Here is a 17,561-nt window from a genome sequence, read left to right on the forward strand (position 1 = left end):
AAAGCCTCCCTTTTTCTTTCCCACCCACGTCAAGGCAGAGCTTGGGGACTTGAAAAGCATCCTCCTCTTGATTAATGAGCCCCTGGACTACTTAATCCCACCTTATCTAGAGCCACCAAAGTCCTCCACACCTATGTTGTGTTCACTCAAGCACCATCCAATGTGAGAACCTCTGAAGAGCCTGGCCTCTGGATCCAAGCTAAAGGACTACCTAGTCCAGCATCCTGTTCCCCACAGTGGCCAAGCAGATGCCTCTGGGAAGCCCACAATCAGGACGTGAGTGCAGCAGCCCTCTCCCCACTCATGTTCCCCAGCAACTGAGGGAGCCCTACCTAATCAGTAGAGCACACATATGTCAAGGACCCAGACCCAATTCATGGCATCTCCAATTTAAAACAAGAGGCTTACAAGTATCAGTCTTTAGATTACTCCCACATTTACTACGAGGCAGCTGCTCATGGCCAAGCCCCCAGCCTGAGGCTTGGGCCAGAGGTGGCCGTGGATGCAACCACAGCTCTCCATCCGCTGGACTGTGCCAGCTCTCTCAGAACAGGCACCCCGGTTTGCTGAAGCAGCCCCTCCTGCTGGCCGGTCTCCCACTAGCTTCCCCTGTAGGTGGTGTAGGAATAGGGGCTGAGCAGCAAGGGGATGTGCACTTTTTCTTCCTCTGTGATGGTGAAGACAATCTAAACAGAGAGACAAGCAAGAGGATGCGTAAAGACAAGGGAGGGGGGAATAGCAGGAGGTTGGTAGTGCTCTTTGGTCTGAGATCCTTTCTTTGCTGCACTGGGCCCAGAAGACATTTGTCAGGGGCACAAATGCCTGGTCCGGAGCACCCCTAGTGCCCAGTCCTAGCACACTTCTGGCTTTGTGCTCTTTCAGGGATGTCCCATGCACAACATCTAGCTCTCCTACCAACCACCTGGGCTTCTTCCTGCAGGTTTCTGAGGGACTTCACAGCGTGCAGCCTTCATAATGTGAAGTTTATGCTGATTTCTCCCATTTTCCAACGTTGTGCTTCTCCTGCCAGGAATTACATCCCTCAAAGGGCAATGAGTGGTGGTCCCTGCCATCATCAGCCCTCCCTATGTTGGAAGGAGCCTCCTCCCCCCTTCCAGGTGTGAGTTTCATCTGGGAACCAAACTTACTTCCACATAAGGGTAAAAGCTGCTGTATCCTTGTTGCTCCCAGTACTCCCTCGTCTCAAAGCGCAGCTTATAGGTGCCAGGTTTCAGCTCCCTGGGCATCAGGCTGTTTCTGTCCAAGCGCCCATCAGGGTTTGTCTTGCTGGAATGGAATAAATGAGGCTGAAACTGCAACGGCCCCAGCCCTACCGAGGGAGGGAGATTGTCCCGCTTCATCCCCTCCTACCTCTTCATGAGCTCTGCCCACGGACGTTGGGGATCCTCCAGCTTGGAGAAGTGCATGGCCAGGCCTTGGGCAGGGAGGCCAGTGAGCACGTTCAGTGCGTGGACAGTCAGGAAAGCGTGGTGGACCTCATCGGAACCAGCCACCTGGGATTCAGAATGGAGAGCCGGGTGGAGGAAAGGCCTCTGTATGAGGTCCTCCCCCTCCCAGTTTCCTAGGTCCATCAGTTCCCAAAGGAAGATGTCCTTGCCACCCTCAGCAGCAGGCCCTTATTTTCCAAGCTCTTTCTTGCTGCCCTCAGCAGTTTTTCCTGTTTTTAAATGTTTGCTTTTTCTCCCAGGTGCTGTGTTCATGGGGGCTTTCTGTGAGGTGTTGTGGGGAGAGAGGGAGGACCCCACCCCACCCACTGCTCACCCATCCTCCAGCTGCGTGTTCAAACACAAACTCTGCTGGCTCCTGGGTGAGGGGTTTTGTTGGTTTAAGAACAAGATGCCCACGGCAGACCCTGCTTGCTGCTGTCCACACTGCCCATTCATTTGCCCAAATTGTAGCCCTGCAGCTTGACATAGTGCCTGCCAGTGTTTGTACAGAGAGGGCAGGTGAGCAAGTAATGAAGGTGCAGAAGAGGTTCAGGGGCAATGAAGGTCGGCAGTGGTTCCCACTGGCTGTGTCAGGATAGGCCTGGGCAGGTGCCTTACAACACCAGCCTCTTGACAGAAGCCCTGCCTGACAGAAGTGTATTCCTCCGCTCTTAAGTATGGCGGAGCAGTACTCCTGGGTTTCACACAGAGGTCCTTCCCAGCCCTATCTGGAGATGTTGGGGGTGAACCTAAGAACACTGAGTTATGACCCCTCTCCACCCAGAAGGTGGGACTCAACAATGGCAGCTCTCCTACCTGCCCCATGTATTATTTCATTGCCTTCTTAAACATTTGATCCCTGGCCACAGAGTTCCTTTACTTTCTGGCACATGCCAGGAAACTCCCCAAGACAATCAAGAGTGTGGCATTCAAGCTTCTTGTTTTTCTTGAGCTGCCAGAAATTTACATTCCCATCCCCTTGCCAAGTTCCCCATTGAAACACCAAAGCAGGAAGGCTGTCCCTTCTCTTGGGCTGAGCCCACCCACCATCCTAGGATCTCTCACCACCTGGGGTCTCCCTCCTCCGTCCCTCTGTGGTAGTTGGTTTCTCTCATCCATTCTGGGGCATTTCTGATGCAGCCCCTTCTAACTCCAGTTCCTGCTTGCCTTCCACTGGCAGGCTGCCTGCCTATCATGACTCAGCAGAAAGTCTTAACCCTTTTGTTGCCACGAGGGCAGGCTCAATCGGGTGCCCCCTGAAAACATGAGAAAGGGGCCCAATTCATTTCAGGGCAATGGGGGAGGGTTCCATCTCCATCTCTACCCAGCCTAATCTGTAAAATATACATTAGAAGTTCTTTGGACTTCTCACTGGAGTAAAATGCAGCAAGCATTTTGTGGGAGAACCGGAAATACTGTCATGCCCCAGCAAGAGCAAAAAGGAAGATACAGGAGCAGTCGCATGGAAGTATTTGTGAGTTCCCAGTCCTTACTTGGATCACTGCTGTTGCTGTAGTGCTAAGACCTTCTCCTAAGCAGTCTGTAGCTTGCAGGATCAGAGTGTATTGGGGAGTTACCTGTAAACAAATAATTCCATTAGCATTTGGGCAGAGGGGATGGCAAAGCAGTGTTATATAAGATCCTGAGAGCCCCACTGGCAAAGCAACTCGAGGAAACTTCAAACTCACTAAGGTACTTTCAGATACAGCAAACTGAAATGGGACACAGCTGTTATGCTACACCAGGCATAGGCAAACTCGGCCCTCCAGATGTTTTGGGACTACAGTTCCCATCATCCCTGACCACTGGTCCTGCTAGCTAGGGATCATGGGAGTTGTAGGCCAAAAACATCTGGAGGGCCAAGTTTGCCTATGCCTGTGGCTAGACCACCCTTGTTATTAGGAAAATGTGAAAAGAAAATGCTTAATTCTTGCAAACCATACCGTTAAAGCACATGACTTCCCCCAAAGGATCTGGGCAAATGCAGTTTGCCCCTCACAGAGCTACAATTCCCAGCACCCTTGACAAACTGCAGTTCCCAGGATTCTTTGGAGGAAGCCATGTGCTTTAAATGTGTACAGCTTATGTCCACTTCATCTTCTGTAGGGCAGCCCTCCAGATATTGGAAGGCGGCAGTTATGCTGTTCATCTGCTCCAGACTCAAAGCCTTCCCTCTTCTCTTTCAGAAATCCCTTGCAAGCCCCTCCCCATCCTGCTTGGTCCCCCTCCAGCTAGCCTCTAATCCACCAGTGCCTTATGGCCCAGTGTTTCCACTAGGAGTGAAGCACAGCAGCAGAGCCAAGGGTTGCCTCAAAGGGGAAATTTGGCATCATTAATCATGCCCTCTCCCTACACAGCCAGGACCCAGCCACTTACCGTTCTGTCAAGTCCTGGTTTGTTCAAGCTGATGACCCCTGTTTTATTATCGATGGCAAACATTTGGCTCTGTGGCTTTGTGGGGGTCTGGATAGCGAGGGAGTAGGTGATTACCCCATTGTAGGAATTCACAGCGTCATCTATGTCAGTGGCTGATACTTGCGTCACAAAGGTACCTGGGTGCGTGTGCCACAAAAGTCCAAAGTTCAGCTTCTGAAGTGCATCACACACATACCCACAACATAGTCAGATCATCCCAGCTTGGAGGTCAAATTGACTCTGTCCCAGACAGCTCCAAAATTACCTCTTAGCCTCTGAGTGAATGCAAACTGTGCAGCAGCTGGGTGCGATCTGCACTGCTTTTATGCCAGTCCGCAAGTTATGGTGGGCTCAGTAGTGACTGCCCAGGCCATACAGGTAGAAAGAAGCACAGTTAGGGGTCTGGGTTTTGCACACAATATTATACCCTCTCCCTTTGTGGGTGCTCCTTCCATAAACAACGGGCAAAGGATGTGCGCAGTCAGAGGCAAATAGTAGGGGTTTCCATACAGTCAGTTCATGCACGTGCAACCAGACAGACACACACGTACCTATAGAATCATAGAATCATAGAGTTGGAAGAGACCACAAGGGCCATCGAGTCCAACCCCCTGCCAAGCAGGAAACACCATCAGAGCACTCCTGACATATGGTTGTCAAGCCTCTGCTTAAAGACCTCCAAAGAAGGAGACTCCACCACACTCCTTGGCAGCAAATTCCACTGTCGAACAGCTCTTACTGTCAGGAAGTTCTTCCTAATGTTTAGGTGGAATCTTCTTTCTTGTAGTTTGGATCCATTGCTCCGTGTCCGCTTCTCTGGAGCAGCAGAAAACAACCTTTCTCCCTCCTCTATGTGACATCCTTTTATATATTTGAACATGGCTATCATATCACCCCTTAACCTCCTCTTCTCCAGGCTAAACATGCCCAGCTCCCTTAGCCGTTCCTCATAAGGCATCGTTTCCAGGCCTTTGACCATTTTGGTTGCCCTCCTCTGGACACGTTCCAGTTTGTCAATGTCCTTCTTGAACTGTGGTGCCCAGAACTGGACACAGTACTCCAGGTGAGGTCTGACCAGAGCAGAATACAGTGGCACTATTACTTCCCTTGATCTAGATGCTATACTCCTATTGATGCAGCCCAGAATTGCATTGGCTTTTTTAGCTGCCGCGTCACACTGTTGGCTCATGTCAAGTTTGTGGTCAACCAAGACTCCTAGATCCTTTTCACATGTAGTGCTCTCAAGCCAGGTGTCACCCATCTTGTATTTGTGCCTTTTACCTGTACCTGACGGGGCTCCTTCTGCTACGGAGCCATGGAAGATGCTCTGGGTAAAACGGGGCTTGTTGTCATTCTGATCAAGCACCTTGATGACTATCTCTGTGGGGTTCCCCACAGGCTGCCCAGTTGCACTTACAGCGTGAAGAAAGAGCTGCAGAGCAAGCAGGGTAGCAATTGAGACACTCCCCAAAGCTGCCTCTCACCCTCCCAGACACCTTCCCACAAAAGTGTAGAGCTGTCCTTCTCTTCACACCAAGAGCACCCAGGAATTTACATTAGGGGCTAAAAAGTATTTAGATACTGTATGCTGAGAATTCAAAAATGAAACCAAGCTGAACTTTCTCCTCCTTCCCATAAATAATGGTTGCTAATACTACTGCTTCCCGGGGATTCCCCAATAACTGACATAAAGCAGCAGCAAACATGTGATTTCCACTCTTTCCCTGCCCCATAACACGCAGCAGCCTACCCCAACCTGGTGCTCTCCAGCAGTTTTGAACTACGAGTCCCATCAGCTCCAGCCAGCACAGCTATATGATGCTTGGGCTGATGGCAGCAGTAGTCCAAAGGATCTGGAAGGCACCAGGTTGGCAAAGGCAGTTTTAAGAGGTGCTGGGAGGTTCCAGGGTGGCAGAAGCTAGCACAAAGGGACTTACAATGTATTTGTCTTTGGTCTCTCTGTCCAATGGCATGGTCACCATCAGCCAGCCTGTCTCTCTTTCAAGGATGAAGATGCCTTGAGGAGGTCTGTCTGCACCAGTCCCAGTGACACTGTAGAAAGTCGTGCCATCTTTACCTACCTGGTAGCAAATGAACATGTCAAAACTGAGAAGGTCTGTTTTCTTGTTGCTTCCCTCTATGCCTCCCTCAGAGGTAGAACACAGGGATTCTGAGCAGGTTCATAGGAGGAAAAGAAGTCCTCCAAGCATAGTGGTTCTGAGCTGTTCAAGGCACATGAAGAGAAAGAGGCAGTTGCCCTCTCTCTCTATACCTGGAGCAGACACTTGGGGTAGGGACCGATGTCATTCTCCATGACCAATATTGGAGGCAGAAGTTGCAAATCCCTTTTCTGCCTCTTCAGATCAAGTCTGGATTCTGGAAAGGTCAGCACTTCTGCCCAAGCAAATAGGAAGGAGACCTGCAAGGGGGAAAGAGAGTTGCATTTTTTTTTTAAAAAAACAACCCTCATTCAGAGCCCAATCCCATGGCATCTTCTATGTGAAGACAAGTTTGGCACTCCTTAAGATTTGTAGGGATCTCGGGACAGGACAGTGCTGAACCTCAGGATTCCATCCTGGAACGTGTGAAGGAAGACACGTCCTGGAATCTGGACACACCTCTATGTCAAGAGTATCTTCCTTCTATCTTAAATGTCAGTATTGGGTTTGCATTATTGTTATTTACCTGAAGTCCTTTCACTTCATCTATGGACCTGCCACAGGTAGCAACCAGTCTGTTTTGCAGCCTCTATTGAGCAGTAGTCAAGGGTTGAGCTGATGAGAGTGGAGATGGGCCAAGAGGCCTTGCCACAGCTCCCACACCCATGGCCACCATCTTGTTGACCCCTTGGGCTAGCCTTATTTGTGTTATCTGATCCCTCTGCAAGGCTAGATGCTTTGCAGCCCATGGAAGATTCAAGGTCCCTGTTTACAGTTTAAAGGTTGGTGCTCCCTGGTGGTTGTTTTTAAAGGAAATGCATGTTTGCTGATTCAACATTAGTTTGGAACATTGGCAACTGCTCTTATCTTCTCGAAACCTATTTGCTTTGAACAACTATGCTGCCGGTAGAGTGCAGTGTAGAGAGACACAAGCCCAATATTATGAAACCTTCCTCAGCCCAGTAACATCCCATACTCACTCGGTGGTCACAACTCCCCCCACACTCTGTTCATGCTCCTCTTCATCTTTATCCCCACACCCCAGCTCTTCCACAAGGCCATGTTCAACACAGCTTGGGGACAGCACCTGTACTTTGCACGCAGGAATTCCCAGATTCAAACCCAGCCACTGCCACCTTAAGGATTTCTGGTTTCAGCAACACAGGAAAATCACTGCCTGGAGTTTTGGGGAATTGCTACTAGTCAACACTAGTTGGACAAAGAACCTGGCCTGGTGTGATAAGGTTGGTTCATGTGTTGGTACCTCTTCTGCACCTACAAAACCCTTAACCCAGCCCCTCCACCATTAATGCCAAGAAGATCCTTCTACAACACCAAAGATACTTGCCCCGCTTCGCTTGCTCTTTGGAGGACAATCCTACCTGAGAGTGAAGAACCAGGAAGAGCAGGAGGCTGACCCTAAAGTAGCACATTGTCCTGCTTCAGCTCTTGCTCCTTGCCTTCTGCAAAACTCTGGCAAAGGGATGGCAACCCAGGTGACTAAGCTAGAGCAAAGTCTGCCTGGCAAGTCCCTTTGGAGGAAGGGTTAAGGGCAAATTGGCAGGCCTGGGGTATTTTGACACACCACATGGAAGCAGGCCACGGTTGACTCAGCATGTGGGACCAAGTGAAGGGTGTGTGTTTGTGCCCTAGGAACATCTCTTGCAGGTGGCACTGCCCTCCATTGTGCAAGTCTCATTTATTCTGGCAGGGTAAGCATTTATTCTGCTCTCATTTGGGAGCAGGTATTCTCAGGACTCGACCCTCTGAAGCTCTTTCGAGTATCAGAGCTCAGTTTTATGGTCTTTCTCCCTTTGTTTTGATTCAGAGCAGAAATTTTCAATAAAACATGGAGCGGAGGAGGGTGTTGTTATGAAAACAGAGGAAGCCACTTTCCTTGTGCAGAAATGGAGGAGGGTCTGTCCACTTTCCCTTTCACAGTAGCAGGAGAGTGCCATGCCTAGTCCTGACCTCGTGGCAGACACAGATTCCTCAGAAGGCAAACCAGGTGCTCCACAGGTTGAGGGCCTTGAGGAGCAGGCAGAGGCTCCTGGAACAAGTGATGAGGAGGGTCCCTAGTGAGATACCTGCTTAAGAACCCTTGGAGCTTTCAGAGAAGGTGGAAGTGCCCCCTGCCCCGCCCCAGTCCTCAAGAGCACCAGTGCCAAAAGCTTTTGGTCCAGATTGAAGAGCAACAATACAGCTTGCATTTATAGAACCAGAGCCCCCGTCTACTTGTGAATGTGAAAGCCTTGATGCTCCTTCACTGCCAGCATTTGTGGTTAGAGAGTGGTTTAGGAGGCCAGAGTATATAAGACCCCTTTCCTGCCCTTTGAGCCTTTCAGTTGCCAGAAATAACACAAATCTCTGGCTCCTTGTTCCTGGCTTTGGTGCCCCACCCCCCTGAACTCCCTGTGTGATCAACCGTGGACCATTTCCTGACTTTGCTTCTGCATCACATGTTGGACCTAGACAGATTCTGTCTGCTGGACCTATGGAACTCTGCCCTCTTGGCTAAGTGTCTTGGTAAAGGCTTTTTACCCTCCTGTGACTGAGACCCTAGCCCTGGAGGAAGGTGCTCTCCTGGAACATGAGAAAGTGCTGCAAGAGTAAGTAGAAGGAGGCAGACACTCACACATGGGCACCACTGTATTATATCAAAAGACTAACCAGGATCTGGTCCCCCTTTGTCTTGATGTTCTCTTTAAATCCCCATAGCAGAGATTTCTCCATGAAGTTGTTAACAGCAAGCTGGTATGCAGATAGCAGCAGCAGAGGTTTTCTACATCGGTGTGCAAAGAACGGCTGCCCACCATTCAACTTCTGGACGAGGTTTGTTGCTTTATGTTATAAACTGGTTTCAAGCTAACATGGTTGGCAGAAGCATTGCACTTGGCCACCACAAGAGGGCACTGTGAGTATACAGAAAGGTTTCAGACTCTACTTATTCACCCACTTCGACCACCAGAGTGGTATTTAAGTAAAAGACCCCGGACTGAGTGATCTGTTGGAAGCACTTCTCCAGGCCAATACAAAACAGGTAAGGTATTATTATTATTCCTGTCATCATAATTTTAAATAGTAATGGAATAAAGAAGAATAGAATAGAACAGAATAGACTTTATTTGCATAGCCAACAGGCCATAGCATCAAAGGACAGACAAAAACAAAAATACATTACGGAAATAGTTATCATAAAATAATCTCAGTACTTAAAACTTGGCAGAGGTAATGATAATAATAATAAGATCCTAGGCGAGGAATCCAGGTGACGGCACTGATGTCATTCAGATAGCAGCTCTCAGTCTCATTGCTCTCTCGATAAATTTGGCAACCTTCTCTGTTGTCGAACTGATCTGGTCGGCTAGGAGTGAGAACAATTTGGCTTCACAAGAGTGGCCCGGGATGGCAGATAGTAGCGGCGTGATGGTCTCGTCCCTGAGATCTTTATATAGGGAGCAGGACAAGAGAACGTGTGACACAGTCTCTACGTAACCAGCTCCGCAGGGGCAGAGCCGGTTCTCGAATGAAATTTTTTGATATCTACCTTCAAGAACAGCTGATGGTAACATATTTAGTCTGGCCAGTGTAAAGGCCCGCCTAAGTTTTGGAATGGTTAAGGTAGACAAATAAGGTGCCCGAAAATCAAAGTGGGAGGGGGGCAGATAAGCGTACCAAGCACTAAATTTCTTAATATAGGCCAGATTATTCTGTTGCTCAATATCCTTCATGCGCTGGTCAATAACGGTTTTTGCCTTGGGTAGACCCATTTTCAGGAGATGCTGTGCTTGGAGGCCACATGTAAGTAGTTTTTGATGCACTACTTTGGACCAGCGACTTCTATGAGCATCTCGTGCTACTAGAGGTAGTAGTCCAGATGGGTTTAAGTTTAAGCGAAGCCAATAGTTGAATGTTCTTAGCCAGGTCCGGGTTTCGACGGAGAGGAGGCCAGTCTCCAGCCATAGGGCCGCATTTGGAATAAAGAAGAATACAGTGGTACCTCGAGTTACATATGCTTCAGGTTAAATATGCTTCAGGTTATAGACTCCGCTAACTCAGAAATAGTACCTCGGGTTAAGAACTTTGCTTCAGGATGAGAACAGAAATCGTGCTCCAGCAGCGCGGCAGCAGCAGGAGTCCCCATTAGCTAAAGTGATGTTTCAGGTTAAGAACAGTTTCAGGTTAAGAACGGACCTCCGGAATGAATTAAGTACAGAGGTACCACTGTAAATGAAAGAAAGGCAGGGTATCAGTGTAATAAAGATTAAATTGTTGTTATTATTTATTGGACCTATAATTTTCTCTGCATTTTTATGAAGATTTTAGAAGGAGCAGTCACTTCTCTCAGGCTTATAAGTTGTTGTTGTTGTTTAGTCGTTTAGTCATGTCCGACCCTTCGTGACCCCATGGACCAGAGCACGCCAGGCACTCCTGTCTTCCACTGCCTCCCGCAGTTTGGTCAAACTCATGCTGGTAGCTTTGAGTACACTATCCAACCATCTCGTCCTCTGTCGTACCCTTTTCCTTGTGCCCTCCATCTTTCCCAACATCAGGGTCTTTTCCAGGGAGTCTTCTCTTCTCTTGATGTGGCCAAAGTATTGGAGCCTCAGCTTCACAATCTGTCCTTCCAGTGAGCGCTCAGGGCTGATTTCCTTAAGAATGGATAGGTTTGATCTTCTTGCAGTCCATGGGACTCTCAAGAGTCTCCTCCAGCACCATAATTCAAAAGCATCAATTCTTCGGCGATCAGCCTTCTTTATGGTCCAGCGTTCACTTCCATACATCACTACTGGGAAAACCATGGCTTTTACTATACGGACCTTTGTTGGCAAGGTGATGTCTCTACTTTTTAAGATGTTAAGAGGCATGAAAGGAAAGAGGAAGTAGAAGAACAAGCAAAATTCCAAATCATTTACTTCCGTTTTGCTGGCCAAGTGGCCATAGGATTTGTCAGAATCCCCCCAAGGCCAGTGGAACCTGAGATACGCCACTGACGAAATATGCCAAGCAACGTCTGCCAATGAAGACGTGCCATTAGCAAAAATAAGCTGTTACTTACACTCAGACCCAACATCGCTCAGGAATTCAAATGGGGCATAAGGCGGCACCAGGACCAGACAGCTTTGGTAGTACTTTTGATAAAACTTTTCAGGAGACTTTAATGCCTTCTTTAATTTTGCTGTTAAATGACATTTTGAGGAGTGGTATCCTCCCAAAGTGCTTGGTCTACATCAGAAATAATTGTTATACCCAAACCAGGAAGAGATGCTGTGCCTGTCATCGCCTTTCATCAGGCCTCTGTCCGCACAAACGACATGAATTAAAACCCTATTCGCATTCATAGGGGAGCAAATCGAGGTTGCCTCTTGTTCCCCCCATTCTCCCCCCTTTCCCTGTAACCATTAGCAATTGCACTACATCTAAGCCCGCGTATGAAGGGTTACTGGGGATGGGGAGAATAACATTTATTAAGCGTCTGTGCTGGTTATATGGTATGCATGTAATCTAATTAATGGAAAGCTTTATCAATGCTTAAATTAGAATTAGATAAATTTGAAAAAAATAGGGAGTCTTGGAGCTAATCCTAAGAAGTTACTAATAATGTGTTACGATATGTGGGAACAAATTAAGCTTAAGCAACGGAAACCCATTCCACACTGTAGGACAAATTTCAGATATATGAGGTAAAAAACTGTAAATTGAATAAATTATATTCCATAAATTATATCATACAAAAAATGTGGGTACATCCTTTTATTAGACTTCTTTGTTCCTGGAGGTTTCTTCACCCTGACCAGAGAGGAAATCCAGGCCGGGCATCAAATTCAGAAGAAGATGGAGGAGGAAGGAGGAGAGGCAGAGATGAAGGAAGGGAAGGAGAGGGAAGGACAACTCTGTTCAGTTGAACTTCTTCTCCTGTGACTCCTTTGTTGAGTCACAGATGAGGCAGGTTGAATAGGGGGTGATTCCACACTATTCCCAGGAACATTAAAAAAAAAAAAATGTAATTTTCAGTTATATACATTTCAATAGTTTTACAGGCATTTTAACATTTCAAAACTCGACTTCCTCCTCTTTCTACGGTTCCTTAAATTTCTATTTATTATTTCCTGCATATTCTGAATTAACTTATTCTTTTATTCATCTACTTTAATTATTTACTCTTATGAAACTGCAGGTCATTACAATAATCCTGCCAATGTCCTTATTTGTTTGCAATTTATTTGAACATATCCAGTAAGCCATTTCCATTCTTTTATAAAAAGTTTGTTGTCTTGATTTCTTATTTTTCCGGTAAGTTTTGCCATTTCTGCATAGCCCATGAGTTTTTGTATCCAGTTGTCTTTCGTTGGGACTTCTTCTTTCCATTTTTGGGCTAATAACATTCTTGCCGCTGTAGTCGCATACTTAAATAAATTTCTATACTGTTTAGGTAGTTCTACCCCTATAATTCCCAGAAGGAAAGCTTCTGTTTTTATTTTATTTTTACAAATGTTATTTTAAACATATTTTTCAATTCATTATATATCATTTCCCAGTATGCTTTAACCAGGACCACCATATATGATAGAAAGTACCTTCTTTCTCTTTGCATTTCCAACACTTATTTGATTTAGATTTATACATTTTTGCCAGTTTACTCGGTGTTAGATACCTTCTATATAACATTTTCATATAGTTTTCTCTGAAACCATAGCATGCTGTAAATTTTATATGCGTGTTCCACAATCGTTCCCATGCTTCCGTATCTATATTATAACCAATATCTATTGCCCAATGTATCACTGAAGATTTTACTTGCTCATCCTTTGTTTCCCAGTCCAATAATAACTTGATACATTTTAGACAGCACTTTTAACATTACATTCCAACAGATCTCTCTCCATTTGTGATATCTCTTCCCCAAACCCTCATTTCTTATCTTTCTACTCTTCCTAGGAACATTAAACAAGAAAAGACAGAGTACTGTATGTCAAAGAGTTTTTCTCTCAGTCTGCTCTTCCTCAGAAGGTCTGCTGGGCCTTGGAGTCTCCTGCAACAATCTAGTTTATGTATGGGTGGGCGGTGTTGGTTTTTGTTTTATGGATCAAATTCCAATGGCAAAGCATATTAATTGTATTTGCCCTCCTTACAACAACAGTATTTAATTAATTAATTCAATTTCTTGACCGTCCTTTACCACAAGGCTCCAGGTTGCCTCGCAACAATAAAACATACAATTACAAAACAAACAGAACAGTTCCCTACATAAAACAATGCACATTTAAAAAACAACAACACAATTCCGTGTTTAAAAATAGTTCCAGTAGAGATGCAGACTGGGATAAAGATCCCCACTTAAAAGGTTTATGATGCCTTAACTTCCCTAGAGAAATAGGTGAGATATAAATACAATAAGTTTTTGTTTTTTAAAAAAATTTAAAAACCCCCACTTACTGTCCTTTGGAGCCCAATTGCTCTCCAGGATGGGAAGCAGATGGCTTGGCTGTGCAAAGACTTGCCATAGACCTCACTCTGTCAGAACATATCACAGAGGCTGAAAATGCGCTTGTGATAAAAGAGGGAGATGGGGGCAGTGAGTGACCCCACTCTCTATTCACCATGCATGATATCAGGAGGGGTGAGGAGGGTTTGGCTTTGCACAAATGAAATTGCAGTTCCAGGTCTGCCTGATCCATTTACCTGCTAATGCCATTATGTGAAAGCAGTTAGTTCCCTTATTTAGCCCTCAGCGACTTAGGCTCCAGTATCTGAAGCACAGCCACCTTATATTTGGACCCTCTTGGACATTAAGATTGGCGGGAGCTCTTGGTGGTTCCACCACCCGCCTGGTTCTCTATGGCAGCCCCAAAGCTGTGGAATTCCCTCCCCACCTGGCACCACTTTTTTTAGATTTCCTCCTGTACTGAAGATGCAACTCACTGGCCAAGCCTTTGAGGTTGAGGATATAAGTTTTAGGACCCACCTTAGTCTCTTGAGCGCAGTTGCCTTAACTTATTTTAAGTTGTTGTAACCCTCCTGGAAAGGGACGCGGGTGGCACTGTGGGTTAAACCACAGAGCTTAGGACTTGCCGATCAGAAGGTCGGCGGTTTGAATCCCCGCGACGGAGTGAGCTCCAGTTGCTCGGTCCCTGCTCCTGCCAACCTAGCAGTTCGAAAGCACATCAAAGTGCAAGTAGATAAATAGGTACCGCTCCGGCGGGAAGGTAAACGGCGTTTCCGTGCGCTGCTCTGGTTTGCCAGAAGCAGCTTTGTCATGCTGGCCACATGATCCGGAAGCTGCATGCCGGCTCCCTTGGCCAATAAAGCGAGATGAGCGCCGCAACCCCAGAGTCGGCCACGACTGAAACTAATGGACCCTTAACCTTTAACCCTCCTGGAATATCATGGTGAAGACTGGGTAAGAAAATTATCACCATCACCATCAAAGATAGCTCAGTCAGTAAAGCATGAGACTCTTAATCTCAGGGTTGTGGGTTCAAGCCCCACATTGGGCAAAAGGTTCCTGCATTGCAGGGGGTTGGACTAGATGAGCCTCAGGAACCCTTCCAACTTAACAATTCTATGATTTTTATAATAATTAGCTTTAAGTGCAAGCCGCCTCAGTCACTATACAGAGCAAGGCTGGGGGAGAGAGCAGGGAGAATGGGAAGCTTCAGAGTGTCTTCTCCAAGTTATTGGACATTACTAAAACATCTCACAGTGCTGGTGAAGGGTGGGTAATAAGAAAATAAATAATTTTAATACTACTACTGCAAATGATAATAACCAGGCATGTCCAAGGGTAAGGACCTAATTGCTATTTCCAGGGTGAATTGACAGTCAAAACCAATTGCATATTAAAGGAATTTTTAAAAGCAACAATAACTATACAGTTTAAAATAACAGCATCAGTTCAGATCGAGGACAGATAACCACTGGGATAAGGATTTTTGAAAGGTTGGTTGAAAGAAGGATGTCTGTAGCAAGGACTGGCCCAAGGTCACATGGTAAGCTTCATGGCCAAGTGGAGATTTGAACCCCGGTCTCCCAAGTCCTAATCCAATGCTCTAACCACTACACCACACTGGCTCCCACCATCATGTTGAGACTGCAGTTCAACCCTGTCATCAAAGCAGCCTTTCCCTCCAGATGTTTTGGACTACAACTCCCACCAGCCCCTGCCAATGCAGCTGCTCCCATTAGCATCATGTGGCCATGCTGGCTGGGGCTGATGGGAGTTGTAGTCCAAAGCACCTGAAGGACACCGACGGTAGTTGGGACGGCTGCATGGAGGCCTTGCAGTGGCCCAGTGGGGGTTGGGGGGAAAGGGACCTGGAAACCTCCCAGCTTATCCTGCCAGCCATGCATGGATGAGCCGGAACGAACAGCCGACTCGTGGGCTGTGAGCAAAAGGAGATCAAGGCTGCGTTTGCAAATGCCAAAGGGATGGAATCACTCATGAACCAACGGACAGGCCCTGGTGGGGGAAGGGAGGGATTGCATACAAAACAACCGAAACCGCTCCCTCTGGCCTGCTGAGGGAAGAGAGAAGCACCTTCTGTTTGCATTCCGGCCCATCTACCCTGCTTTCATGGAGGAGGAAATGCAGATCAGAAGGTGTGGGAGAGGAAGTCGGATGCTTTCTCTGGAAATATAGTTGGCAGGTGGCAACTTGATGAAAGCTGAGCTCCATCAGGATATTGTGCCACAGAGAGGCCTCAGGTGTCACCTCTGTGCCCAAATAAGGAAAGCTCAGCCTGCCATGAAAAGGCACCCTCCTGGTTCTCCTGTCAGGATCTCCTTAGAGACCTTTAAAGCAGGCAATGGAAACCTCTCTTAGCCTGAGGGCCCCATTCCCTTGTGGGGAATTTCCCAAGGGCCACATGCTAGGGGTGGGTGGGGCCTGAAGCAAAAGTGGGAGGTGCAATGAGTTTCATGCAGAAAGCTAGTTTCTACACACTCTCTCTTCAGCCCATTCCTGCCCACTTGGAGGGTGTAATCTCCCAGGCTAAACATAAGGCAGCTGAAGCAATGTGAACATTATAGGAGCAACAGCCTTGCTCTTTGCACAGCCCTGAGAGTCTCTTACCTTCCTATCCATCTTGATGAACTGTTCTGTGTAACTTTAAAGCTTGCACAGTCCTACAGAATAAAAAAATAAATCCATCTGCCATATTAACTGGCATTCAGAAGCACTCAGGAACTAATGGGAAATAGAATCCTTTTAACTGTGCTAGCTGCCCCCCCCTTTATTGAAGCAAGGACAAATAATTAAATAACATATAAGAGAAAATAAAGGTAACACAACTGAATAAAAATTAAATACACAGAGAAAGAGACACTACCAAATTTGGGTTGTTTTGTTCACATTCTCTGGAAAAAATAATTCTCTTTACTTATGTTGGGGTGGTGGTGGTAGTAACATTTTTTTTAAAAGATCACGATATTCACCTCAAGGCCTTATGATATTCTCACTTAAAAGTGAAACAATACTACTAGAGTGGTACCTCAGGTTACATACGCTTCAGGTTACAGACTCCGCTAATCCAGAAATAGTACCTCGGGTTAAGAACTTTGCTTCAGGATGAGAACAGAAATCGTGCTCTGGCGGCGTGGCAGCAGCAGAAGGCCCCATTAGCTTCAGATTAAGAACAGTTTCAGGTTAAGAATGGACCTCCAGAACAAATTAAGTACTTAACCTGAGGTACCACTGTAATTCCAAATAGCAGCATATTTCACAGGGGGCATTTGAACACTGTTATCATCATTCATATAAGCAGTATATTTTTGCCGCATGCTTGAAAATGAATCTTTTTTTGCTTGACCTCTAGTATCACTTAATTTTTGAGTTAATTTTTCAGCAATAGATATGTAGCAGATTTGACTTGCTGACCTTTAAACCCCAAAACGGCCTCAGTCCAGTATACCTGAAGGAGCGTCTCCACCCCCATAGTTCTGCCCGGACACTGAGGTCCAGCGCTGGGGGCCTTCTGGTGGTTCCCTCCCTGCGAGAAGTGAGGTTACAGCGAACCAGGTAGAGGGCCTACTCGGTAGTGGCACCCTCCCTGTGGAACGCCCTCCCACCAGATGTCAAAAAGAAAAACAACTACCAGACTTTTAGAAGACATCTGAAGGCAGCCCTGATTAGGGAAGCTTTTAATGTTTGACGGACTATTGTATTTTAATATTTTGTTGGAAGCCGCCCAGAGTGGCTGGGGAAAGCCAGCCAGATGGGCGGGGTATAAATAATAAATTATTTATTTATTTATTTATTTATTTGTTGTTGTTGTTGTTGTTGTTGTTGTTGTTGTTGTTGTTGTTGTTGTTGTTGTTGACTATACCCCATGGTGCCATTGCTAGCTGTTGGTGCTGTGGCTTGGTGGTTAGAGAGATGCCCTGTTTAGCTTGCAGTGGCTCCCAGGAACATCCTCTCTTTTGCCTCCTCTAATACAATCTGATGTTGGCCAGACATGGAAAATGTTAGAGTAGGAGGATAATCCATATTCCCAAGGGAACTTGAACTTGCCAGACCCAAGTGCTAGACGCAGGTTGTTAC

General features: G+C 46.6%; 1 protein-coding gene and 2 long non-coding RNA genes across 5 annotated transcripts; 1 reads left to right on the plus strand and 2 right to left on the minus strand.

Annotated features, from left to right (window-relative positions):
- Nucleotides 1-419: 419 nt before the first annotated feature.
- On the minus strand, nt 420-7,540 carry LOC310768357 (cadherin-1-like). 3 transcript variants are annotated; one of them, XM_083626358.1, is made up of 9 exons: nt 7,405-7,540; nt 6,136-6,282; nt 5,801-5,944; nt 5,151-5,295; nt 3,825-4,000; nt 2,942-3,025; nt 1,372-1,514; nt 1,149-1,287; nt 420-686 (listed from the first exon to the last, which is right to left on the minus strand). In XM_083626358.1, exons 1-9 carry the CDS (start codon nt 7,453-7,455, stop codon nt 600-602), a joined length of 1,116 nt encoding a protein of 371 aa, XP_083482484.1. In that variant the 5' UTR covers nt 7,456-7,540; the 3' UTR covers nt 420-599. The 3 variants fall into 3 exon arrangements, with proteins under 3 accessions (XP_083482484.1, XP_083482486.1, XP_083482485.1); XM_083626360.1 differs by lacking the exon at nt 7,405-7,540 and adding an exon at nt 6,549-6,731; XM_083626359.1 differs by lacking the exon at nt 1,149-1,287.
- A 2,713-nt stretch (nt 7,541-10,253) lies between these two features.
- On the plus strand, nt 10,254-12,988 carry LOC310768396. The gene is made up of 2 exons (XR_014551308.1): nt 10,254-10,384; nt 10,885-12,988. It is a non-coding gene; the product is annotated as an uncharacterized lncRNA (long non-coding RNA).
- On the minus strand, nt 12,484-17,049 carry LOC310768400. Its single transcript, XR_014551312.1, has 2 exons — nt 16,095-17,049; nt 12,484-13,570 (listed from the first exon to the last, which is right to left on the minus strand). It is a non-coding gene; the product is annotated as an uncharacterized lncRNA (long non-coding RNA).
- Between the last annotated feature and the right edge of the window lie 512 nt (nt 17,050-17,561).

This window comes from Podarcis filfolensis, assembly GCF_964270895.1.
Source record: "Podarcis filfolensis genome assembly, chromosome: 8".
Lineage (NCBI taxonomy): Eukaryota > Metazoa > Chordata > Lepidosauria > Squamata > Lacertidae > Podarcis > Podarcis filfolensis.